The sequence below is a fragment of the Arvicanthis niloticus genome, chromosome 22 (assembly GCF_011762505.2).
Source record: "Arvicanthis niloticus isolate mArvNil1 chromosome 22, mArvNil1.pat.X, whole genome shotgun sequence".
NCBI lineage: Eukaryota > Metazoa > Chordata > Mammalia > Rodentia > Muridae > Arvicanthis > Arvicanthis niloticus.
This window is the reverse complement of record NC_133429.1, coordinates 48,721,220-48,746,132: the sequence shown is the minus strand read 5'-3', so window position 1 is coordinate 48,746,132 and position 24,913 is coordinate 48,721,220. Positions and strand designations below refer to the sequence as shown.

General features: G+C 52.8%; 2 protein-coding genes across 10 annotated transcripts; one reads left to right on the top strand and one right to left on the bottom strand.

Moving 5' to 3' along the window:
* The first annotated feature begins 2,749 nt into the window (after positions 1 to 2,749).
* Gli1 (GLI family zinc finger 1) lies at positions 2,750 to 16,157 on the top strand. Of its 5 annotated transcripts, none has more exons than XM_076920460.1 (16): positions 2,750 to 2,835; positions 2,924 to 3,096; positions 3,619 to 3,669; positions 3,905 to 4,018; positions 6,118 to 6,372; positions 7,104 to 7,229; positions 7,461 to 7,553; positions 8,008 to 8,215; positions 8,470 to 8,614; positions 8,913 to 9,002; positions 9,093 to 9,230; positions 9,529 to 9,678; positions 11,398 to 11,562; positions 11,980 to 12,210; positions 13,397 to 13,661; positions 14,259 to 16,157. In XM_076920460.1, exons 6-16 carry the CDS (start codon positions 7,130 to 7,132, stop codon positions 16,007 to 16,009), a joined length of 3,336 nt encoding a protein of 1,111 aa, XP_076776575.1. In that variant the 5' UTR covers positions 2,750 to 2,835; positions 2,924 to 3,096; positions 3,619 to 3,669; positions 3,905 to 4,018; positions 6,118 to 6,372; positions 7,104 to 7,129; the 3' UTR covers positions 16,010 to 16,157. The 5 variants fall into 5 exon arrangements, with proteins under 5 accessions (XP_076776575.1, XP_076776574.1, XP_076776576.1 ...); XM_076920459.1 differs by having other exon boundaries at positions 6,118 to 6,396; XM_076920461.1 differs by lacking the exon at positions 6,118 to 6,372.
* On the bottom strand, positions 16,110 to 24,127 carry Arhgap9 (Rho GTPase activating protein 9). Of its 5 annotated transcripts, none has more exons than XM_076920462.1 (16): positions 23,609 to 24,125; positions 23,156 to 23,352; positions 20,665 to 20,751; positions 20,434 to 20,535; positions 20,176 to 20,234; positions 19,934 to 20,027; positions 19,651 to 19,746; positions 19,418 to 19,525; positions 19,067 to 19,208; positions 18,876 to 18,986; positions 18,373 to 18,471; positions 18,150 to 18,227; positions 17,970 to 18,023; positions 17,605 to 17,739; positions 17,128 to 17,233; positions 16,110 to 16,604 (listed from the first exon to the last, which is right to left on the bottom strand). In XM_076920462.1, exons 1-16 carry the CDS (start codon positions 23,922 to 23,924, stop codon positions 16,433 to 16,435), a joined length of 1,956 nt encoding a protein of 651 aa, XP_076776577.1. In that variant the 5' UTR covers positions 23,925 to 24,125; the 3' UTR covers positions 16,110 to 16,432. The 5 variants fall into 5 exon arrangements, with proteins under 5 accessions (XP_076776577.1, XP_076776578.1, XP_076776581.1 ...); XM_076920463.1 differs by having other exon boundaries at positions 19,427 to 19,525; positions 23,609 to 24,123; XM_076920466.1 differs by lacking the exons at positions 23,156 to 23,352; positions 23,609 to 24,125 and adding exons at positions 21,424 to 21,538; positions 22,056 to 22,165.
* Positions 24,128 to 24,913: the final 786 nt, after the last annotated feature.

Sequence of the window (24,913 nt, the reverse complement as noted above, 5' to 3'; positions counted from 1 at the left end):
GATGGCACACATTACCAAGTACAGCTGCAGCACGAGGTACAACCTTGATTTTCTCTGGAACACAGCTTCTTTGTTTTCTCAGAAAACACTTCCCAGAAGATTTCACCTCAGTGATGCTGGTCTCTTCTTAATCACTTAATTTCTTAGTTCCAGCTGACCAGCATCAATTGTCCCAGTAGTCCCCTCTAGTCTTGATTCTAAAGCCAGAGCCACATGGCCAGAGCTGCTGGACTCTGTTGCTTACTTGAGCTGGAACAGGGCCCCTTGTTCTATTACGTCATCACCAGCTTTCTGTTTTCCAACTCCTTCCCTGCCCAAGCTTGGCTGTCCTGGAACCTGCTCTGTAGATTGGCCTTGACCTCAGAGATCTGCTTGCACAGGTGTGCCCTCCAATTCTGGATTGTAGTTCACTCCAGATGTAGTCAAGCTGACAACCAGGAATAAACATCATAATGTCTACATTTTTTTTTTTTTAAATTAAAGAGAGGCTGGAAGCGCAGATCATCAGGTAAAAGTGTCTGCCACACGAGCACAATCTGTGTTTGGTTCCTTGATACCAGTGTGACATCCCAGGGAGCACACATCTGTGACCCTAACAGAGAGTTGACGAGATGGCTCTGCGGGTTAAGGCAGCCTGTCAAGCCTGAATACCTGTGTGTATGTTCAATCTCTGAAACATGTGTTGGAAGGAGAGGACTAGCTCCCACACGCAGTTTTGTTGGTTTGAATGAGAAAGACCCCAAAGGTTCGTCTCTATGAGTACTTGGTTCCAGTGGTGAAACTGTTTGGGAAGGATGCGGAGTCTTTGTTGAAGGAGACGTGTCACTGTGACAGGACTTCAGGTTTCAAAAGCACATGTCCTCTCTTCCCAGTTCACGCTACCTTTCTCTCTGCTTCCTGGCTGTGTCTCGGGGATATAAGCTCCCAACTACTGGGGCAGTGTCATGTGTGCCTGCCCTGTTGCCATGTTCCCACCATGATGGTCATGGACTCTGTCTCTGGAGCTGTAAGCCCTTAACGAACACTTCTGTTATAAGCTGCCTTGGCCATGCTGTATTAATCACAGCAACAGACAGTAACTGAGACAGTCACCTAAGAGAACTGAGTCCTACAAATGTCCCCTGGCCTCCACATACTAGGGCACTTGTGGTGGTTTGAATAAGAACGGCCCTCATATACTTGAATACTTAGTCACCAAAAACTGGCACTATTTGAAAGGATTATTAAAAGAATCAGGAGGTGGTGCCTTGTCGGAGGAGGCGTGTCACTGGGGGGTGATCTTTGCCACTCTGAGCCCAGGGTCTGTCTCTCAGGATCGGGATGCAGCTGTCAGCTACTTCTCTGGCACCATGCTTGCCATCATGTTCCTTGCCGTGATGATAATGGACTAAGCTTCGGAAACTGTAAGCTGCCCCCTTCCCCCCAAATGCCTTCTCTTATAAGAATTGTCATGGTCGCAGCAATAGAACAATGCCTAAGACGGCCCTGAAGTGCACCCTCTGCCACAGGCACACAAAATAAATAAACAAGATGAAAAAAATAAATAAAAACTTGAAATAAGGTATTTAGATAGCACTGGGAAAACAGGCAAGGGAATCTTTGAAAGTTCAAGGCCAGGCTGGTCTACATAGAGAGTTCTGGCTCAACCAGGGCTTACATGGAGAAACTCTGTCTCAAAATCAATCATCAATCAACCATCCAATTAGGGGCTGGAGAAATGGCTCATTGATTAAGACCACCTATCCCTCTAATTTTTATAAAAATTGCATATATATTTCAAAACAGGGTTTCTCTGTGTATCCCTGGCTGTCCTGGAACTCACTCTATAGACCAGATGGACTCAGAGATCTGTCTGCCTCTGCCTCCTGAGTGCTGGAGTTAAAGGTATGTGCCACCACAACCTGGCAATAAAACAATTTTTCAAGTAAATACAGGAGAAAGCAGGTGTGCGGTTTGTGCTTGTCACGGTACCACTGGGAGGCTGACGCTCAGATGGCTGAGTCTGAGGTCAGCCTGGGCTCCTTAGTGAATTCTGGCTCAGCCTGGGTTACTGGAGTAACAGTCTGTCTCCGAAACGCAAAAGTATTTCCCTTTCTGCAGAATTTAGAAGGCCATAGAGGGCTCTTGAAACCAAAAGGCTCCAAAATTGTCTAGCAAGGTGAGTCACATGACGCGTGTAGAGAGCTCTTTCTGTGGTTACTGGTCTGGCCTGGCTGTGGGTCCCTTGTAAGTTTCATGGATGTAACTTGTCAGTCATATAGAGTGGCAGGCTTGTTCCTCATCTGTCCCCACCCTGACTACTCGCACTTGTGAGGTCTCATACGTGTCCCTCTCTTCATCTTAATTTTTAAAAAGCACACTTACCTTGCAGACCCAAGAAGGTGGTTTAAAACAGCGGTAGGGCATGAGAGATCTGAGATCTGTTTGAGGGAAGACTCTCCATCCCCCGTTCCCCCCTCCCCCGCAACGCTTTGCTTCTTTCTCAGGTGGGAAACTGAAATAGCGGCCCTCTCTCCTGTGTCCAGTCACCATGGTAACACAGATTCAAAGAAACAGGGTACTCCCCTATCAGGCACTACCTTAAGGGACTCGCAATCTCCCCTCGTGTGCCATTCTGTTGCTTTGAGCTCACGCAGCTCCCTGGGCATCTAACTGGGCTTTGGGGACAGGAACCTGTCAGATTTCCTTAAGTTCGTCAGTGCAATCATTTCGACACCGAGGCGTGCCATGTGCTAAGACGGCCAGCAGAGGGCGCGAAAAGCCTTAAAGAGAGATGTGTGGAGGTGGCAACTGTGTCCAGAATTTGGAGATGGAGAACGGAGTTTCTCCACAGAGGTACTCTCTAGACAGAGGACACTTCAGTGATCTGCGAGCGCACATCCTGCACTTAGAACTGCAGCACGTGCTCTTTCACGTTCCATAGGTCGCACCCGTCCCCAACCACAGCCAACCCAACTTCTTTCGCCCAAATCCCAACTCTCCAGATCCTCCACGTTCCATCCAAAGAGTGAGGCTGGCCTACAGACCACGACATGGAGAATGCTCAGTTACGACCAATGAAAGCCGACGGCCGGACCTTCAAAGTTAACTTTCTGGGTGAGCTTCCCCACCGCCCCTCCCTCTCCCGCCGCGCAATATTTTCCTCAATGTTTTCCTGGCTCTGGTTCAGATCCTCTTCGTGGACAGCCGATCCAGGGATCCGCGCCGGGATTTACTGTCCACCAAGAGCAGCGTGTTCGGGCGGGGGGGGGGGTAGTAGGCAGTATAGGGTCCCTCAAGGGAGGGGGAGGATCCTGGGGGTCCTGGGGGTGCCATAAGCTCGGCACCCCCTCTCTAGCTTCTATCCACCCCAGCTCATCTTCTAGAACAGCCCGAAGGAAGGTTATAAGAGGGAAGTGAGCGGGAAGAGCGGCAGTGTGCGGGTGGCAAGAACTAGAAAAAGTTTTTGCAAAGGGGAAAAAAAAGTTTGCGCTTCTCGCGGGTGGTCCCGGCTCGCGGCCCGGCGGGCTGGGCCGGCGGGAGGGCTGGGGGCCAGGTTGGGGGGGTGGGGTGGCACTGAAGCTGCGCTGCAGTGGCCCCGTGACCCCCCTCTCCGCCACACACCTACCCCCCCCCCAGCCCAGTTTCCAGCCCTGGACCACGCATCCCGAGCCCTGCGCCCCGACGGAGGTGAGAGGGGGCAGGCGGGAGACCACCTGGGAGTGATGGGGGAGGGGACTGAGGAGATGCTCTGACGCCTAGGGACTCACCCTATCCCAGAAGGAGACCTGGGGCGCAGAGGCAATATGGGGTGGGAGAGTTTGGGGCGAGCTATTAGGAGGTTTGGGTGTTTTCTTGTTTTGCTTTAATTTGTGCCTCCTTTTCTCTGCATCTCCTTCTTTCTGACAGTGTGTATCTGTCCCAGGTCTCTTTGTCCGCGGCTCTCCCACATATTAGAAATCTCTCCCTTTCTTGAGGGTGGGATGAAGAGGCAGTTGGGACGGCCAGCTGGAGGTCTGCGTGGTAGAGGGAACTCCAGGTGCGTCTCTGAGCGCCGTTGGAAGACGTCAGTGTTTCTAAGACGGGACCCACCGCAAAAGAAGGGAGCGCTCAGTGGGGTGGGAGTAGGTGTGAGCCAGGCTACAAAATCTCTGAGGGCCGGGCCAGGATTGGACCTATGTCTGTGACAGATGTGCACATGCGGTTTGGGGGCAAAGGAGTGGGGTTTGGACTCGGAAGGAGGCTGGGTGGGTTTCCTAACATGCAGTGTAGGCCGTAGAAAGCTCCCTAGGAATTCTGGATTTCTGAGTCCCAAGGACTGTGGGCAGGGCCCCGAGGAAGAGCAAGAGCTGGGGAGACCTTGTGTTGACCCTCTGACCTCAGGACCACCGGGGCAGCTGAAGCCAGGCGCCAGGAGACCCCTACTGGGGCAGAGCGGGACCACTGGCCACTGCCAGCTTGTGTATCCCGGTTGGCCCCCCGCCCAAGCGGGAGCTGGGGACCGAGGCCCCTCCTCTGGCTCAGACCACCCTGCCTGCCCTTGCTCCCCGCTCTGAATCCTCTTTCAGGCCCCATGACCCTGAAACAATCAACCCAGGACAGTTAGCTTTGGGAACAGCATCAAGGAAAGGAAACTCCGTAGAGACTGAGGGTTTGGGGCATCTGGAGAAGCAGGAACTTTATGGTTTAGGTCTTTCCTTCCAGTATGAGGAGAAAGATGGGCAGGTTTTTTTGTTTTTTGTGGGTTTTTTTTGCGGGGGAGAGAAAAGTTCGTGAACACGGGTGATTTTCCCTAGGGGGGCGGGGTTCAGAAGGACCCCCCCCTCCATTATCTCCCTGGGCATCCCCGCCGGACAGACGTCTCCGACTCGCTCTTGACGTCACTAGGGGGTTCCCGGGGGTCCATAGGGGTTAACCCTTAGGAAGCCGGCAGAGATACCCAGGAAACCAAGGTGTCCTCTCTGCGTACACATTATTTACATAGGCGCTTCTTTCTCTTAGTTTCTGGTTTCTTCTTTCTGGCTCCACTATAGGAACCCCACTTTCCAATACTGCCCCCCCCCACGCCACTGCCTGCTTTCAGGATGCGCTGAGAGAGGGAAGAATGTTCCACCCTTCACCGCCCCCCCCCCCTTTCTGGGCTCCCCAGGCGGGCGGGGAAGCTGAGCCGTCTGCAGCCAGAGCCTGCGGCGGCGACTTGGGTGGGCCGAGAAGGCACGGGGGCGGGGAAGGCGGGACCGGGAGAAGGGGGTGGGGCCGACTCCAGGGAGTTGGGGAGAAGGGGTACGTAGAGGACTCTAGAAAATAGACACCGAAGATGATTCGGGTCTATGGCAGGCTAATTCTCAGGCTCCCATCCCGCCCAGAAAACCTTTACTGAAACTGGAAAAGCTAGCGACGTCTCTAGTACTATGAAGGGGGAGGCGTCAGTGTGGGCGGCGGTTCGCGTGGGCGAAGGGGGACTGTCGCCCCGTTTTCATCCTGTCTCTTGGAGCGGTCGGGCAATGGGACAGGGAGATAAGAGTGACAACTTTGAGGGAACATCTAGTGTCTGGGGGTCCTTTGCGAGTCCTCCTCTTCCCTTGAATGAGTCACAGGGGAGAGTGGCGGGAGACGTGCCCCCTCATCCAGCTGCCAGCCAGCTGTGCCCCCCCCACCCCCAACATTAGTGCCAGTGTCGAGCTGGGAGGTCTTGGATGCGGGATCCACGTCTCAGGCTGGAAAAGGAGGAGTTAGCAAAGGTAGCCCAGGCTACACCACTTAGGCTGGGTCATGGGTCTGGGTTCCGTTCCCCATTTTACCCCGCCCTCACCCTAAATCCCAGCATCCCGGGATCACCCACCGCGCCGGCCGGCCCGCTCCCGGTGGTTCTCCACCCCACCCCGCCCCACCCCACCCTCCGCTCCCGGAAGACCGAAAAACCTGGAGTGGAGTGCAAACTTGTTGAGGAGGAAAAGTGGACCTCGCACCAGCTCCTCTCTCTCTAACGCCTTTCTAATAGAGGACTTCGTTTTCTCATTCTCATTAAGCCTTTCCTAACCGTCCCTTGCCAATTCCCCCCTCAAACCAAAAGGGATGGGTAGACCCAGATTCAGACCTCCTCAGAATGACTCTAGCTCCATCCTTTTTACTCAACAGACTGGGAGACGCTCTGCTCTGAAGCCTTACTCCCTCCCACACACAGTTCCTCTGTCTGAGAGGACAGATCATTTGTGTTCTCTTCTGGCCCCACCAGTCAATCTGGACTGAAGCGAGGTCTCCCTCTACTGGACACTGGAGAGATTGCATATGTGCTCTTGGGCATGAGCCGGCAGCCCTGGGCATGAAGTCAGACCTTCCGTGTGTTCCACCATCACACACCTCAAAGCTGGCCCATGGCCAGAACAAGAAACGGTAGAGGGAAAAGGAAAAAGAAAAGCAAGTAGAGAGAGATCCTGGCATTAAAATCACCTAGGATTTGCGTTAGATCAATTAGTCTCCGACATTCCCGTGTGCTCCTACCCAATTTCCCCCAAAAGACCCCCCAAGACTGATCCGCTGCTTCTGCCCACTATTTTCACTCTTTGGGATTCTTTTCCTCCTCCTCCTCCTCCTCCTTCTCCTCCTCCTCCTCCTCCTCCTCCTCCTCCTCCTCCTCCTCTTTCTTCTTCTTTTTCTCCTTCTCCTCCTCCTCCTCTTTCTTCTTCTTCTTTTTCTCCTTCTCCTCCTCCTCCTCCTCTTTCTTCTTCTTCTTTTTCTCCTTCTCCTCCTCCTCCTTCTCCTTCTTCTCCTCCTCCTCCTTCTCCTCCTTCTTTATTTATTTCATGTATATGAGTTGCAGCACATTAGAAGAGGGCATCAGATCCCATTACTGATGGTTGTGAGCCACCATGTGGTTGCTGGGAATGAACTCAGGACCTCTGGAAGAGCAGTCAGAGCTCCTAACTGCCGAGCCACCTCTCCAGCCCTGGGATGTTTCTTCTTAAAGCAGCTGAAAGACGTTATTGACTTCCATGCCCAGTCTCTGAGATGGGGGTTAGAGGCACAAGGGACATGCTGGCCGGGGATCTGTGGCTAAAATTGTCATTTATCTTCTCTGTTTCTCTCCATCTTTATAACTGGCAGATCTACATTCCTTTCCTCAGGGCCCCTCATCCTTCACTGAAACACCATGTTCAACCCAATGACTCCGCCACAAGTCAGTAGCTATGGTGAGCCATGCTGTCTCCGACCCCTCCCCAGCCAAGGGGTCCCCAGCATGGGAGCAGAAGGTAAATACATTTACCAGTCCCTGGGCCTTGAGGACTTGGCAGGTGTCTCCCCTAGCTCCAGGATCCCTCGAACCCCATCCCTACCGAATGCTAGTTTTCTATCTACAGGAGGCTTTTGAGACCCCCATGCCATGTATGTTTGGGGTCTAGAATCATATCTTATGTAGGGTCTCAAGGTGAGCTCTGTATCCCCCATTCAGATGTCTGGCTCCAGCTGCCTCTCTTTCCTAGGACTTTCTGGTCTGCCCTTTTGCCACCAAGCCAACTTTATGTCAGGGTCCCAGAGTTACGGGTCTGCCAGAGAGACCAGCAGCTGCACTGAAGGTGAGCTGTCATGCAATGCCCCTCCCCCTGCCCCTCCGGGACTTGCTCTGCAGGAGAAGGTGGGGAAGCAAGGGCCAAAGTCAAGGGAAGAATCATCCAGAGAAGAAAGCCATCGGAGAACAATCAAGAGGTTCTAGGCAGAGCAAGGCAAAGGCAGTGTGTGTTTTTTTAAGTGAGGTCCCACCCACCAAATGCAGGGATATATGTACCTATACATTATCTCTTTTCCCCTCATTTTAATTTTATTTTTTAACAATGTATATGTCTGTGTCCTGGTGCCCTCCCTGAGGCCCAGGGTGTGGGACCATCCCTGGAGTTATAGGTGGTTGTGAACCACCTGATGTGGGTGCTTAGAGATCATACTCAGATCCTTTGGGAGAACGGCAAGTGCTCTTAACCACAGAGCTCTCTCCAGCCCCCTTTACTGTATCTTCACTCCTGTCTCCTGCACTAGGGTCACTCTTTCCTCCTCCTCCCCCTCCTCCTCGGAGTTCAGTCAAATTGACAAAGAAGCGGGCTCTCTCCATCTCGCCTCTCTCTGATGCCAGCCTCGACCTGCAAACCGTAATCCGTACTTCACCCAGCTCCCTTGTGGCTTTCATCAACTCTCGGTGTTCATCTCCAGGCGGTTCCTACGGCCATCTCTCCATTGGCACCATGAGGTGCTGGCAGCCTCAAACTAAGAGGCCCCTAAGATATGTACTGAAACCCATTAGAAGACTCAGACCCTTCAAACCTCCGGCCCCACTCTAGTCCTTCCCCTCTCCCAAAGCATTGGCACCTTCTTCAGGACCTCCCTCCTGTGTGTGTGTGTGTGTGGGGGTGCTTCTTCAACCAAGCCTTCCAGAAACCTGCAGGACAGAGCCAGGACTCCTGGTGACTGAGTCTGTCAACTAACAGTCTCTTCTTTATCTAGCCCTTCTTTAGGATTCCCACCTCAGATGAGTCACCAAAAGGGAGCTTCACCTCCCTATGGAGTCCAGCCCTGTGTTCCACATGACTCTACTCGGGGTTCAATGATGCTTCACCCCCAGTCCCGGGGACCACGTGCAACCTGCCAGGTGGGGCCCTCCACGTTGCCTTCTCCAGCTCAGAAGTGGGTAGAAGACTTAGCAGGGGGGTCAGGTGAAGGAAGACAGCAGATATAAAAGCGTTTGGTACTAGGAACATGAACTCAGACTCTCCTAGAAAGCACCCCTCTGTTCATCCCATTCATCAGTGCAGGCTGTGGAGAGAATCCTCACACTCACAGGATCATGCTATTTGGGTGGTGGGGGGGTCTGTAGAGCAGGAAAGTCTGGCATGCTTTCCCTTCTGACTATTCCACCCTTAATACCCTCACCTCTTCCCTTGGGGAAGATGAAGTCAGAGCTGGACATGATGGTTGGCAAGTGCCCAGAGGAGCAATTGGAAGGGGACATGTCTAGCCCCAACTCCACAGGCACACAGGTAAGGGAAGGGCAGGGCTTTCCCCCTGGGACCCAAGTGAAACAAAACTTGCCACACAGATGGCCCTAAGGATTGTCTCTCTTGCCCTAGGATCACCTGCTGGGGATTCTGGATGGACGTGAGGACCTGGAGAGAGAGGAGAAACCTGAGCCTGAGTCTGTGTACGAGACGGACTGCCGCTGGCATGGTTGCAGCCAGGAGTTCGATTCCCAGGAACAGCTGGTGCACGTGAGCCCCAGGGGGTAACAGATGGTTGGTGGGAACCTGAAAGAGACTAAATGGAGCTTTGAGGTCTAGCTGAGGGCAGGAGGTTCAAGGGTACTGAGGTCAGAGATTGCATGCTCAGTCCTGCAAACTGAAACCCAGAGTGTCTTTGCTCTGGTAGGCTAGAAGACCTGAGGTGTGGGCAAACTGCTTTCCTGACCCCTATTCCCCCAAGAGGAGGAGCTGAGGATGATGGGTACGGGGCTGGAAGGGTATGTTCAGGGTCTGGGACTTTGGAAAGCCTCTTTCTCTTCCCCCTCAGCACATCAACAGTGAGCATATCCACGGGGAGCGAAAGGAGTTCGTGTGCCATTGGGGAGGTTGCTCCAGGGAGCTGAGGCCCTTCAAGGCCCAGTACATGCTTGTGGTGCACATGCGAAGACACACGGGCGAGAAGCCACACAAGTGCACGGTAAGGCACCCATCCCTCCCTATATTGGTACCAAATCAAGGTAGGGTGCTAGCTGACTTACCTTCAAAGTCCCCTTCTTCATAAGCAAGTGTTAAAAATCTCACTGAAGGCTGTATTGATAGAAAGACGACCATACTGATGTACATTAAAGTGTTATGTTACATTACAGTGCATTTTATGGGGTGGGGCTTGCTTTCCGAGTTGTGTATGTGGAGGTCAGAGGACAACTTGCAGGACGTAGTTCTCTCCTTACACCATGTATGTCCTGTGGAATCAGACACAGGTTGTCAAGCTTGGCTGCAGACACCTTTACTCACTGAGCCATCTTGCTGGCCTTAAAATATGTTTTTTTTTTTTTTTTTTTTTTTTTTTTTTTGTATGGTGGTACATCCCTGTAACCCTAGCACTTGTGGAGCTGAGGCAGGAAGATCAAGAGTTTGAGGCTAGGTCTCAAAAAAACAAAACAAAACAAAACAACAACAAAAACAAAACAAAAAAAACAAAAACAAAAAAACAAACAAACAAACAAACAAACAAACAAACAAAACCAAGGTGCTAGAGAGATGGCTCAGTGGTTAAGAGCATTGTCTTCTCTTCCAGAGGTTCTGAGTTCAATTCCCAGCAACTACATGACTACGTGATGTGATGCCCTCTTGTGGCATGTAGATGTATATGCAGATAGAACACTCGGATAAAATAAATAATTGAATCTTTAAAAACAAAACAAATAACCAAACAACCAAACAACCAAACAAAAAACCAAGGCAGGCCTGGTGGCACACACCCTTAACCCCAGCATTTAGGAGTCAAAGGCAGGTAGATCTTTGTGAATCTAAGGCCAGCCTGATCTGCATGATGAGGTCCAGGCTAGCCACAGTAGGTGACACAGTGAGACTGGATCTCATAAGTAAATAAGCAGCAAAACAAAATAAAGTTTTGGATCAAAAAGCATATTTTCCCCCTTTGGTATTTATTTATTTATTTATTTATTTATTTATTTATTTATTTATTTATTTATTTGCTGGCTTTCCATGTAGCCCAGGCTGTCCTGGAACTTGCTGTGTAAACCAAGCTGGCTTTGAACTCAGGAGATCCGCCTGTCTCTGCCTCCCAAGCACTGAGATCAAAGGCGTGCGCCACCACTGCCCAGTCCCCTTTGATTTTTAAAAGAAATAAAGACATGTGTGGGCGTGGTGGTGCACATCTTTAATCCCAGCACTTAGAAGGCAGAGGCAAGCATATCTCTGTGAGTTTGAAGCTACCCTGATCTACCTAGTGAGTTCAAGGCTAGCCAAAACTACACAGTGAGACCCTGTCTCAATAATAGTAATAATAATAATAATAATAATAATAATAATAATAATAATAATGTTTTGTTTTTAATCACTTAGTGCTCTTATTACTTCATTACCTAGTGGGTAGGTCCTGCACCAATGATAGACACTCGTGTAAGCCTGACCCCCAGATGACCCCACTCTTGGACCATCTAAGCCCTGTGCAGGGGCTACCTGCTCCAGGATGCTCAGTACTTCACTGAAGTCCCTCACCCGGTGCTGTTTCCGTTTTCCTCTGCCTTTAGTTCCTGTCTGTCCGTGTGCCCTAATCCTGGGATTCTCCTAGGTCCCCATGTTCTCCCATTTTTAATTAAATTTTCTGGTGTAAATCCTTAAACCTCCATATCCTGTCTGAGAACATGCTTGGCCCCTTCACATCCCTCAGTTTGAAGGCTGTCGGAAGTCCTATTCGCGCCTTGAGAACCTGAAGACGCACCTTCGGTCGCACACGGGTGAGAAGCCTTACATGTGTGAGCAAGAAGGTTGCAGCAAGGCCTTCAGCAATGCCAGTGACCGCGCCAAGCACCAGAATCGGACCCACTCCAATGAGGTGAGCGCTCAAACTGAGACCCACCCACTCCGGACTGCAGAAACTACTGCCTAAGTATCCCTCATAAAGAGCCCCTTAACTCAGGACTCTTTCCACAGAGATGAGAAACCAGAGTTCCCAGCTTCCACACTGGTCTAACTAGCCAAAGAGTCATTCTAAAGTAGACCCCTGATGACTCCTTCAGCTTCTGAATATAGGTGACCTCACAGCCCTGAGGGTCACTTTTATTTGTGTTCCTAAACTTCCTGTAAAGCCTCTCACCATTTCCTCCACCCGAGGGTCTCCCTTACTTCCTGGGATGCTGGGCGTCCCCCTCACTCACCTGTCTTGGAGCTTCCCCGGCGCCCCCCACCTCGTTCTGTTTGGGTTCATCTGCTTTGGTCTGTTGGCCTTCTACCTTGGCTCTCTACTCAACAGAAGCCATATGTCTGCAAGCTCCCAGGCTGCACCAAGCGCTACACAGATCCCAGCTCGCTCCGCAAACACGTCAAGACAGTGCACGGTCCGGATGCCCACGTGACCAAGCGGCATCGAGGGGATGGGCCCTTGCCACGGACACAGTCCCTCTCCACAGTGGAGCCCAAGCGGGAAAGGGAAGGAGGATCCGGCAGGGAAGAGAGCAGACTGACTGTGCCCGAGGGTACCATGGTGAGCCAGCCTAGGAAGGCTTACCTCTATACACCCTCATGCTCTGCGAACAACTTTCTAGCCCTTTTCTGTGCATCTCCTCCCGTACACGTCAGTCTTCTGTGGCCAGCCCGGCCTGCCAGCCTCTAGTTTCAGTACTGCTCCATGGGTGACCCCCAAATCTAAAGATGTTATAATCGTCAACTGTTTAATTGGTCTAACACTCGTCAGGAGGTGCTTCTGGGGATACAAACCCGGCAAATGCTCTGCCACTATATAACTCTTCAGACCACTATGGACTTGCTCTCAGATAACACTCAGCTATATAGTTCCAAGCCTTTGACATGTATGTTTTGTGTATTTTTTTAAAGAGTAAGATTTATTTATTTATTTATTTATTTATTATGTATGTTTGTGAGTATACTGTAGCCGTCTTCAGACACACCAGAAGAGGGTGTCAGATCCCATTACGGATGGTTGTGAGCCACCATGTGGTCATGTGGCCGCTGGGAATTGAATTCAGGACCTCTCACCCACTGAACCATCTCTCCAGTCCCCCTGCACCCCCTCCCCCCCCCCCTTTTTTTAGGATTTATCTAGCTGGGCAGTGGTGGCGCGCGCCTTTAATCCCAGCACTTCGGAGGCAGAGGCAGGAGGATTTCTGAGTTCGAGGCCAGCCTGGTCTACAGAGTGAGTTCCAGGACAGCCAGGGCTACGCAGAGAAACCCTGTCTCAGGGGAAAATAAAAAGATTTATTTATATGAGTACACTGTAGCTGTCTTCAGACACACAGAAGAAGCAACAGATTCCATTACAGATGGTTGTGAGCCACCATGTTGTTGCTGGGACTTGAACTCAGGACCTCTAGGAAGGGCAGTCAGGGCTCTTAACCACTGAGCCATCTCTCCAGCCCCCTGCTTTGTGAAGTCTTAACAGCAACAGGAAACAGGCAAGAAATTTCAAGTTGTAGGACCTACTACTCAGGCATGGAGCCTTGGGAGTCTGTACTCCAGCGGTAAACTCTAGTTTACCCTAACTTTTTGCCCTCTTGCACCTTAGTGTGCCCCCCACCCCCACCCTCACCCCCACCCTCCACCGTTCCCCTCCCTCATGCCTGTCCTCAGCCCTCACAATCACTGGGCTTCAGCCACTCACCAAGAAGGAGTTGGGGCGCGTGCCACCCGCTCTGTTCTCGCCCTCCTCTCAGCCACAGCAGAGCCCCGGAGCACAGTCCTCCTGCAGCAGCGACCACTCGCCAGCAGGCAGCGCGGCCAACACGGACAGCGGCGTGGAGATGGCGGGCAACGCAGGGGGCAGCACTGAGGACTTGTCTAGCTTGGATGAAGGACCTTGTGTTGCGGCCACCGGACTCTCCACCCTTCGCCGCTTGGAGAACCTCAGACTGGATCAGCTGCATCAGCTCCGGCCAATAGGGTCTCGGGGCCTCAAACTGCCCAGCTTAACCCACGCTGGTGAGACCCGGATGTGGGAGGTGTTGCTGCCCTGAGGCTGATATGGCAGGGTTGCCCTTTGAGTTACCACGTGGTTTAATTTATAGTGAGTGCTCTGCTGCATATACACGCGCGTGCCAGAAGAGGGCATCAGTTCCCTGTATAGATGGTTGTGAGCGACCCTGGGGTTGCTGGGAATTGAACTCAGACCTTCTGGAAGAGCAGGCAGTGCTCTTAACTGCTGAGCCGTCTCTCCACCTCCAGCCCCACGTTGGCAACATTTTATCGTTTGAAAAATACCCTCTTTCTTGAAGACATTTTTCCTTCCGTCAATCAGAAAACTGATGTATAGCTAGGTGTGGTGTTGCTAGTCCCGCCGCTGTAGAATAGCGTGCTTAGTACATCCGTGGTGTGTTCTCCCTATGACTGTGAGGCGGTGCGCAAACTATGGCCGCCTAGAATCCCTTCTGGAGCAGAAGCAGAGTGAGTGTAGGGAAAGGAGGAGACAGACAGCGTAGTAGCTAGGGTGGAGGTTCCAAGCCCAGGCTATCCTGTGGGAAAGGCGGGGTGAGAATCAAGAGGCTCCCAACCATTGCCTTTTCTCCTTTTCCTTTGCAGGCGCACCCGTGTCTCGCCGCCTGGGCCCCCCAGTCTCCCTTGACCGACGCAGCAGCAGCGCCAGCAGCATGAGCTCGGCTTACACCGTCAGCCGCCGGTCCTCCCTGGCATCCCCTTTCCCGCCGGGATCCCCACCAGAGAGTGGGGCGTCGTCACTACCTGGCCTCACACCTGCTCAGCACTACATGCTCCGTGCCAGATATGCTTCAGCCAGGGGGAGTGGCACCCCGCCCACTGCAGCACACGGCCTGGATCGGATGGGGGGTCTTCCTGTACCTCCTTGGAGAAGCCGAGCCGAGTATCCGGGATACAACCCCAATGCAGGGGTCACCCGGAGGGCCAGTGACCCAGCCCGGGTTGCTGATCACCCGGCTCCAGCCAGAGTCCAACGGTTCAAGAGCTTGGGATGTGTTCACACGCCCCCTAGTGTGGCAACGGGACGGAACTTCGATCCCCACCTCCCTACCTCTGTCTATTCGCCCCAGCCCCCCAGCATCACGGAAAATGTTGCTATGGATACTAGAGGACTCCAGGAGGAGCCAGAGGTTGGAACTTCCATGATGGGCAATGGTCTGAACCCATACATGGACTTTTCCTCCGCGGATACTCTGGGATATGGGGGTCCTGAAGGGACAGCGGCTGAGCCTTATGGAACTAGGGGACCAGGTTCTCTGCCTCTTGGGCCTGGCCCACCAACCAACTACGGCCCTGGCCACTGTCCGCAGCAGGTCTCCTATCCTGATCCCACCCCAGAAACATGGGGTGAGTTTCCTTCCCATGCTGGGGCGTACCCTGGCACTAAGCCAGGTGCTGCCTATAGCCAGTGTCCCCGACTTGAGCATTATGGACAAGTGCAGGTAAAGCCAGAACAAGGGTGCCCCGTGGGGTCTGACTCCACCGGATTGGCACCCTGCCTCAATGCCCACCCCAGTGAAGGGTCCCCAGGCCCACAGCCTCTGTTTTCACATCACCCCCAGCTTCCTCCGCCCCAGTATCCCCAGTCAGGTCCCTATCCTCAGCCTCCCCATGATTATCTCTCCTCAGAACCCAGGCCTGGCCTCAACTTCAATCCCGCCTCTCATTCCACAGGACAGCTCAAAGCTCAGCTCGTGTGTAATTACGTTCAGTCGCAGCAGGAATTTTTGTGGGAGGGCAGAAACCGGGGAGGGTTCCCCAACCAGGAACTCCCATATCAGAGCCCCAAGTTCCTGGGGGGTTCCCAAGTTAGTCAGAGCCCTGCCAAGGCCCCAGCAGCAGCAGCTACAGCCACATACGAATCTGGCTTTGCACCTGCTTCGGCCAATCACAAACCAGGTTCCTATCCTGCCCCTCCACCGTGTCATGAAACTTTCTCCGTGGGAGTAAACAGGCCTTCCCAAAGGCCAGCAGCACCGCCCCGGCTTCTGCCTCCGCTACCCCCTTGCTATGGGCCCCTCAAGGTGGGGGACACTAACCCTAGCTGTGGCCATCCTGAAGTGGGCAGGTTAGGGGCAGGCCCTGCCTTGTACCCTCCCCCTGAAGGGCAGGTGTGTAACCCTCTGGACTCTCTTGACCTGGACAACACTCAGCTGGACTTTGTGGCTATCCTAGATGAGGCCCAGGGGCTGAGTCCTCCTCCTTCCCATGAGCAAGGGGACAGCTCTAAAAACACCCCACCTCCCTCTGGGACCCCCAACATGGCAGTGGGTAACATGAGTGTCTTACTGGGGTCTCTGCCTGGAGAGACACAATTCCTCAACTCTAGTGCCTAAAAGGATAAGGAATCCCAACCAGATCTTGTTTCCTAAGTGGCTACATGAGGTGCCCAGGGATGGGAGGTTTGGGCTGGGGACTGTATTTAGACTATGTATGTTCCAGGAAAAAAAAAATCTTTAATAATGACACAGTTTCCTGACAATAAAAGGAATGCTGAGATAAAGGAATGCCCAGAGCAAGCATCATGTGTCACATCAGGGAGAGCAGAAGTGGGTTCCTACCTCTTCCTCTTCAGCAACCCCTCTCAGCCAGGAGCTCAAGAGAGACTCCAGCAGTAAATGAAGAGTGTCTTTTGGGAGGACATTCACAGGACACCTTCAGAACAGAAAACCCGCTGGCCCCCTCCAAAGGCTAGCTGACAAGTCGCAGGAAGCGCCTTCCTCTTCCTCGCCCGACTCAGGTGAAGAGGCTAGCCTGACTCAGGTGAAGAGGCTAGCAAAGTTGTTGAGCATCAGCTGGATCAACTGCCCAGGGTAGAACACATGGGCTGCCATGTCTGAGGCCTCCTGCTCAGGTCGAAACAGCGTTGGTCCAAACACAATTCCCAGGTTGTGGGCGGTCATTCGGTTCTTATCGGAGTGTGCTATCACCCTGAGGGCAAAGCCAAGGGAAGGGGAGAGAGTCGATAACTACCCACTACAGACCAGTATGGCCCCATTAGGTTAGAGGTCACTCTGGAATCCTTCCACATGCTGGCCTAATCGAGAACAGACCTAACAGGGAACAGAGATGGGCCAGTGGAGAAATCTTCAGGATAAAGTCTGGAGGCACAAGTGGGGTTGAAGTGCTTGGCTCTCAGCTGCAGGGACAGTCCCTAGTGTCCTCTGTTCACAGTATGGGGGGGGGGGAGCACATCTAAAAGTGCCCAAGGACAGCTCAGCTAAGAAAGCTACCCCTGCTCGATGGGAGACTAAGGCGAGGGAAGAAAGAGCATCCCCTTGCTCCTCCCACAGCTCCGTCCTCTCATCTTCTGTTCATTTCCCTCATTGGGCTGAGCTACCGAAGGCCTGGACACAAGTCGGTGTCCCCTGTCTCCACCCTCCCTGATCAGGGTCCCCAGTGAACACCCGCTCCATCCTCACCAGCACAAACAAGGTTGCTGAGTCTCCCTGACCTGCACAGATGCTCCAGGATGTACTGCAGAGTGTCACGGTTGGGCCTCGGCAACGAGTCTATTAATTTCTGTATTTTAGAGAGGCACTGTTCTGGCTCAGAAAGTTCTGGAGAGGGCAATGGCAAGGACAGGGAGTGAAGTCAGGAAAAGGGCTAGAACAGGGTGGGTAAATTCACTCTTTCCCATGTTCACAGATGGGATCATTTGTCTGACTCTCTCTGGTACAAGAGATTCAGCTAAGAGCCTCACATATGGTAAGCCTACCTTACTGCAGAGACAAAGCCCTCCTCTCTTCCACAAAGCCCAACGGCAATTCTCAACAAACATTCACACACATATCCACCCTCCGAGAACAACTCAGGTTGGCTTATAAGTTATTTTCCACCCCTGCAGTAAAGGCAGAAGGGACCCTCTGTTCTATTCTTCACTGCGTGCCCGCCCATGTCAGGGGTGTTATCTGATGCCCTCAACCCTTACCGAGGGCATCCCGAAAGTGGGGCAGCAACATCGCGGGCACCAGAGGCTGCGGCAGCTCCCGGAAAAAAAGCTTCAAGGCTCCGGTGACCACGTGAATATCATCCCATTCGGCACTGTCTAAATCTAATTTGCCTTCTGGAAGGGAAAAAGAGGTTCCTCGGGTTGAAGGCTCAGAATTCCAGATTCAAAGGCCAGGAATTCTGGGGAAATACAGTTCAAAGCAGGTCACAAGAATGGGGTGATGGTCACTAGTGGAGCACAGTAGGACAACAAAGGAGGGGTAGGGACAGCCTTTGTAGGGGCAAGACATGGGGTATAAAGCTGTTTTTTTTTTTGATAGACTGGGGGCTTCCCATGTTAAGTACCTTGTCCTGGCTGTTCTGGGAACATGTATCTCCCATCGGAGGTCACTGCCCGTTCTGCAAGGTACATGAAAGACCAGTAGCTTAGGCATGGGGTTTCAACCCTCACTTGGAACCACTCTTGCTTCTGTGGTGTTGGGGGCGTGTTCTTAGACCCATTTACTTCCTCCCAAGCCGTCTCACCTCTGTCTACCAGAAAGCGGAGTTTCTGGACCACTGCCAGGTTCCCGCTCACCCGGTAAATGCCGTCCACATCTAGACCTGGAGACAAGGATGAGGTCTCTAACTCTAAAGTGTGTGTGGAGTGGCCTGAGGGGGGCGGTCAGGAGGAAGGCAGACGTGGGGGCGATGGGAGCCTGGGGCTTGAAAGGGGAGATTTCAGGGGTGGGGTCTTTGGAAAAATAACCTTTTTTATCCACAGCCTCAACACAAAGCCGGACAAAGCTGGGCACGGTGTCCCCTTCCCGTTGGCACAGCGACTCCAACTGGCAGCCAAAAACCTGGTCTGAAGAGGAAGGGAGTGAGGTAGGGAATTGGGTGCTACCTGGGGGCAAGGCCCTCCCTCTGACCTGCAAACAAGGGGTATGAGAAAAGCAGGGGCCGACGCAGACTGGAATATATCTAGTGCTAGAAATTCTATTTTGAATTAGAATTCACTCACTAGAGTTTTGGTTAATGCTAAGATCAGGAATATAAAAGATCCTGAAAACAGACTTATCAGGCCAGGCATGGTGCCTCTTACCTGTAATCCCTACAACATTTAGGAGGTTGAGGCAGGAGGATTGCCTAACTTTTGAGTAAAGCCTGTTTCAACAATAATAAAATCCAAAAACCAAAATCTACACAAAATAAAGACACCAGTAAAGCCGGTACGAAGAGCAGCGTCCCAGTGGGCCCAGCCCACCTTACCTCGGAACAGGCCCCGCTCCTGAAGGCTTTGCAAGGTTGGTCTCTTGGCGATTAGCCGCTTTAACTTGTTCCGAACGCGGTTCTTCTGGTCAGTGCCCTCTGCACACCGACCTGCAAAACCCAGGACAATGAGCTGGAAGGGAGGACCCATTCCCTGCACCCCAGTCCGCCCAGCTCCGTCCGATTCGTACTGGAAGTTCTGCGGCTGCCAAGCCGCATCAGGGACTTGGACACTGGTTCCGACTCCAATTCGTCATCCTCCCCAGCGCTCAGCTCCGCCAGCTCGGCGGGTCCGGAGCCCGACAGTCGCAGCTCCAAGGGGTTCTCCCGATCCTAGACCAGGGCGGCCGGGGTGGGAGGTTGGACAGGAGAACATCTGCACCCCTACCTCGATGCCAGAGCCCCACATTCCAGCACGAGCCAAGGGCGGGGCTCCACTGGGAAACCGCTTCGTCTGATATCCTCCTCGCTCTCTCTGCCCACCGGGGGTCCCCCCTTCCCGGGTCTCGCCTCCCGGGTGCCTTCCGGGGTGGGGTCTGCACCCTTCTAACCAGCCGCTCGATGACCGCCCGCAGCGCGCGGTGCCAGGCTCGCAGCTCCGTCTCCTCGTCCGACTGTAGCAGGAACTCATGGCCCGGGACCGTTCGGATCTGGGGATGGAGGGTCGGGGAGCCGGGCGGGGAAAAGGCTTGCGTTATCGAGGAGAGCCAAAAACGCTGCAGGGACGAGCGCCCTCGGGTCACCCTGTCTTTGGGGACGCGCGGAAGGCACTCACGTGCAGGACGTTCCGGCGGCTGGACAGCTGGCGCCCGCTGGCCAGGGCTGCCCCGCGCAGGTCCACGCTACTCTCCGGCCGGCTCCCAGCCGGCGCCTGGCAATTACGAGAGAAACTGAGGTTGAGTTTGTTTCCTCACTGCTTCCCTCTTCGGGGAGGTGAGCTGCTTCCTCTTTCCTGTACCTTCCTCTCCATTTCCTTCCTCACCGCCCCCGCCTCAGTCGGCCTGAGCCGCAAAACCAGTAACCCCAAACCTCTGCAGCTCCCCCTGGCCGGTACTCACCCAGCCTTGGGAGGGTGCAGACTGCGGTGGCCGCTCTCGGTAGAACACAAGGCTGTTACCAGTTAACACCACCCATGCAGGGCCCCAGTTCTTCCTGTGGGGGAGGAGAGGAAGGAGAAGAGGTAGTTAAAAGGTCATTTTAGAATTTTACCTGGAGTGCCTGAGCTCCCCGCACTGTTACCACGGCTCTGTACCCCGTGAAATCCACCAGCCCAGACCCCTGGCATATTCTGAGTTCTCACCTGAGTTTGCGCCCTCCTTGAGCAATCTTGGTCATGTTGAGCAGGCCTGATCTTTCCTCCTGGGAAGGGTATGGGATACTGTCTGTAAGCTACCCTGCGCCACCCACAGACACCAATGTTTCTAAGGAATCTACCAGAAGTTTGGGGTGGGGGGAGACCAGAGAAGCGAAAACACCCAGAAAGAAAATGTTTCAGAGGAGCAGGTGTTGTGGAGCTATGCAGAAAGGATCTTGCCATTCGAAGACAGGGAGGACTCACGTGGGGGTCATCCAGGAGCTGTGGCAGAGCTGAACAAGGCCTCAAGGCTCCGGGCTCAGAGAGATCAAGCCATGGGATGCTTTGGCTGAGGCTTGGTAAACCCTGAGGGTGGGAAATTGAAACAGGGAGAGGAACCTTTGGTTTGGAGGGCCTAGGTTGTAGAAGAAATAGGGGAAAGGTCATAAGAAGTTAACTTTTTAGCATGTGACTGAGAAGTGGGAGGGTTCTTACCTGTGGATCAAGCCATTCCTGAGGTTGCAGGGCACGGCTGTCCCTAATTAAAGTCTCTGTCTGCTCCATGGAGCCAGGTTTCTGAGTCTAGGGAGAGACAAAGCAACGTCTGGATGGTACCTCAGCAGTTCTCAACGCTTCTCATAATTTTCTTTTTCTTCTGACTTTCTGAGAGCCACGAAGAAAAATGGAGAAAAGAAAATGGAGGGGACACTGGGACAAACAGGAGGGGGAGGGCGGCACAGGAGCGCCATCCCCAGGTGGGTCCAGGTGCTACTGGGATTGTTAGGGGCGGAAGAAGTCTGTGTCCTGGCAGCTCTAGTAATCTAAGCTCTGTTAATTGTCCCCAGTAATTAATCGAAGAGACATTGCTAAAGGACAGAGAAAGATGTTTGTGGGGTTGGAGAGATGGCTCTGTTTGTTAAGAACACTGGCTGCCTTCTGGAGGGGCGGGGTGGGGTGGCAAGGGTGCTGGTTGAATTTTCAGCATCCTCTTTAGGGCTAAAATTTGCTGTAACTCCAGTTCCAGGAGGTCTGACTCCCTCTTCTGGCTTTGGAGGGCACTGCATGCATGTGGTAATACAAGCATACACGCAGGCAAAACACCTATACACATAAAATGTGGCCACAGTGAGAAGCAGATCAGTCACATAAATAGATCCAACGATCCCCAATTCTGCTTTTGGGGGTCCTAACATGCAATTTAGGTTTGAATAGAGGGCAAGAGGTAGTCATAAAGCCAGGCATGGTGGCGCCCACCTTCAATCTCAGCACTTGGGAGGCAAAGGCCACTGGATCTCAGTGAGTTCAAGGCCAGCCTGGTCTTCATAGTGAGTTTCAGGGGAGCCAGAACTAAGAGCTACACAGTGAGACCCTGTCTCAAAAAAAAAAAAAAAAAAAAAGTAATTGTAATTAAGCAGTCCTGGTAAAGGTATGGTCCTTGCTCGTCTTTGTCCCAGCTCAGTCTCTGCCAAAGAAAGATCTGACGAGGTGTCAGAACAGTATGAACTGTCTTCCTGGGAAACAAGTTCCTTTTTTGGCTGGCATCAGGACCCCAGCCTTCTACCTCCCTAGCATAAGACTCTTGGGGTAATTCTAATTCCTCGGGGTCCATGTCTCTATGGTCTGAGAGCTGAAGGAAGAGGCACTCACTGCCTTTCTCTTTAAAATTCTGTTGGGAACTGCCTCCAGCCACCCAGTCTCATGTGGGGCATGGGAGGGGATGCAAGGGCTTCAGGACAGGAACCCTGGACATCAGAGAAGGCCCACCAGATTTCAGTACACAGGGAGCTGTGACCGGAGGGGCTGGGATCCTGCCTGCCCGAGAAGCAGGGAAGGAGGAGATAGATATTCTGCCCCTGTCCCTCCCACTCTCTCTCCCATTTACTCACGGTCAGCTCTGGGCCAGGGGGCCCCTGGTACACGGGTAGAAACCCCAGTCCCCAGCTGCTTTTTAAAAAATTCTTCCCCTCAGAGTCTTTGCTCTTCTCCTCACTTCCTGTTGCCAACTTCCCTCCTCCCCCACGCAACCCCGCCCCAGAGCTGCAGGAAAGGGGAACAGGCTTTTCTGGGGGTGGTGGGGGTGGAAAAGAGAGAGTGACCCTTCTTCACACCATTGAGAGTAAAAGAAGACACTGAGAAGTGAGGGACCACACTAGAGCTAGGGAAGTATGAGAGAAAGACTTGTTATACACCCGTGAAAGAGAGAGAGCATGCACCAGGCTTGCCTGTAGTCCCAGCGCTTGGGAGGCTGAGGCAGGACAACTACTGGAGTTTGAGGTCAGTCTGGATTTACATAAGGAGTCTGGGTCAGCTGGGCCTATGACAGAGTAAGACCCCTGGCTCAAAATACAGCTGACAACAGAGGGGGGGAGGGGCTGACCAAGGCACTCAATTTTAGAAGGAACTTGCTGGTGTCCTGACTTGAAGACAAGACATAGGACAAACCTTGCCCTGGGCAAGGAGTTAAAACAGGAAAAAGGCAGTTTGCTGACGTTCCTCCGGTTGTACTGGACACCCTAGCCCCTCAGGGCCTGTGAAACTCCGCTGTCCTCCTCAGCCCCCTACTTTGCCTTTGGCCACCCTTCCTGTTCCTGCACAATCTTCTCAAAGCACAAAGCACAAAGTCTCTTCTCATTATGTCCTTATTTACTCTGTCCCCCTCTCCCCTCGCAGTTCCTTAAGGGAGGGGCATTGTCTGTTTTCCCCTCTCCCATCTTCAGTACCAGCTCAGTCTCTGGCGAAGAAAGGTCTGACGAGGTGTCAGAACAGTATGAACTGTCTTCCTGGGAGACAAGTTCCTTTTTTGGCTGGCATCAGGACCCCAGCCTTGTACCTCCCTAGCATAAGACTCTTGGGGTAATTCTAATTCCTTGGGGTCCATGTCTCAATGGTCTGTCTCACTCACCACTTCACAGAGAACAGGGCCCTGCTGTAGTGCAGGCAGCAAATCAACCTCTGAGCCACGCTATGAGGAAAGTCTGTAGCTCACCACAGCAGCACTGGCTTCTGTCATCCAGCAGTCCTGGGAGAGAGACCTTTCTCTTGGCTCTTCCTTGAAGGGCTTCACATTGACCATGCTGATGCTTTTGCATATTTTGTGGAGATGGTGAGGAGGCTCCCCAGAAGCAACCTGGGGTTCCCGGGACAGGTAGAGCTCCTCCAGGGAGCCACGATGCAGCTTTGTTCCTGGAAAAAGAGACATGGAGGAGTGGCAGGTGAGGACAGATATGACCTTGGATGAATTGTCAAGGAATGCAGGGCTTGGCTCCGGGAAGTGACATGAGTCCGAGACAGCTTGGAGCTAAAGTTTGGGGACGCCACTGTCACACCACCTTGGTGTGGGTGAGAGCTAGGCTTATCAGAGGAAAGCAAGAGGAGTCAGCAGAAGCTAAGTAAAACTCTCAAGCCGGAGAGTGGAGGGGAAGGCTTATAGCTTACTTACCAGGAGTCCAGAGGGAGCTGTTGTGGGTAGTATCTGCTGGGTTGTGGCAGGAGATTGATTCCTCTGTCATGTATGCAGCTGGAACAAAGATGGGCCGAGAGCCCGGGGGTGCTCCCAGGCGCCTTGCCAGCCACCAGTCTGAGTTGGTCTTTCGAAGCAGTAGGAACCTGTCACCTTCAGCCAGAGACACCTGCCGGCCATCTGTCCCAGTATAAGTGAAAGGGTAGAGGGCACAGAGCTGGGGTCCCTGAGCAGGGCTTTGTAGACTCAGTCCTAGATTTCCCCAGATACTTGGCCACCACCGGCCCGAGAACATGGTGTTTGGCACTGTCACGGATAGGAAAAGGGGGTGCTGAGGTTCCAGAAAGAAATGGGAGCGGGTGCCTCCATACAGAGGGACATAGTTCTGAGAGCAGTGTGTGTGAGCATGTGGTGTGTGTGTGTGTGTGTGTGTGTGTGTGTGTGTGTGTATGAAGGACTCTTGGAAGGAGAGGAAGGTCAGGAGAGATGCTGCCCAGAACTGCTGTGTGATGTGTCTGATGAGGAAATGTATAAATAAGGTGACAGAGGATGTGGTCGGCAGCCTGCACAACGAGCAAGACAGGAGATCCGAGAAGATGACCTAGCTTGGTAATTTTCCTTTAGATACCTTTTGGGGGTTACCTGACGTTCCAGGATCAGAAAGACTTGGTCCTGGTGCTGATGGGAGCTCTGAGTTGGACACGGGAAGACCATGAGGAAGAGGAGGAGCCAGGCCAAGAGAAGAACACAGGCAAAAGTACAGGTTACAATGGCGAAGGAAAAGTTATGTTATGTCCCTTTATTAAGCTTGCTGGGGCCTCAGTGTTCCCGTGACCAACTGCCTCACACTTGAAGCTTTGTGGTTCCTGTGCAGACCGACAACCAGAAAAACTAAAAACAAGAGAGAAGAAAAGAGAAAGAGGGGTGCATATTACCTTCAGCCCTATCTAGGACATATTAGGGGGCAAAATCTATGCATCAACCTTTTGGAGGGGTCCCCAGGTTTATTATGGGGCTCCATCAGTTCGCATTCTTGTTTTACGTGTGAGTGTTTGGTCTGCATGTATGCCTCAGCAGCATCCAAATGTCTGGTGCCCGAGGAGGCCAGAAGAGGGTGTCAGAGCCCTTGGATCTAGAGTTACAGGCGGTTGTGAACTGTCATGTGGTTGCTGGGAATTGAACTGGGGTCCTCTGGAAGAGCAGCCAGTGCTCTTAACTGCCGAGTCATCTCTCCAGCCTTTTTATTTCTATTCTTAACAAGAACTGACTGGGGACTGTCTCCTG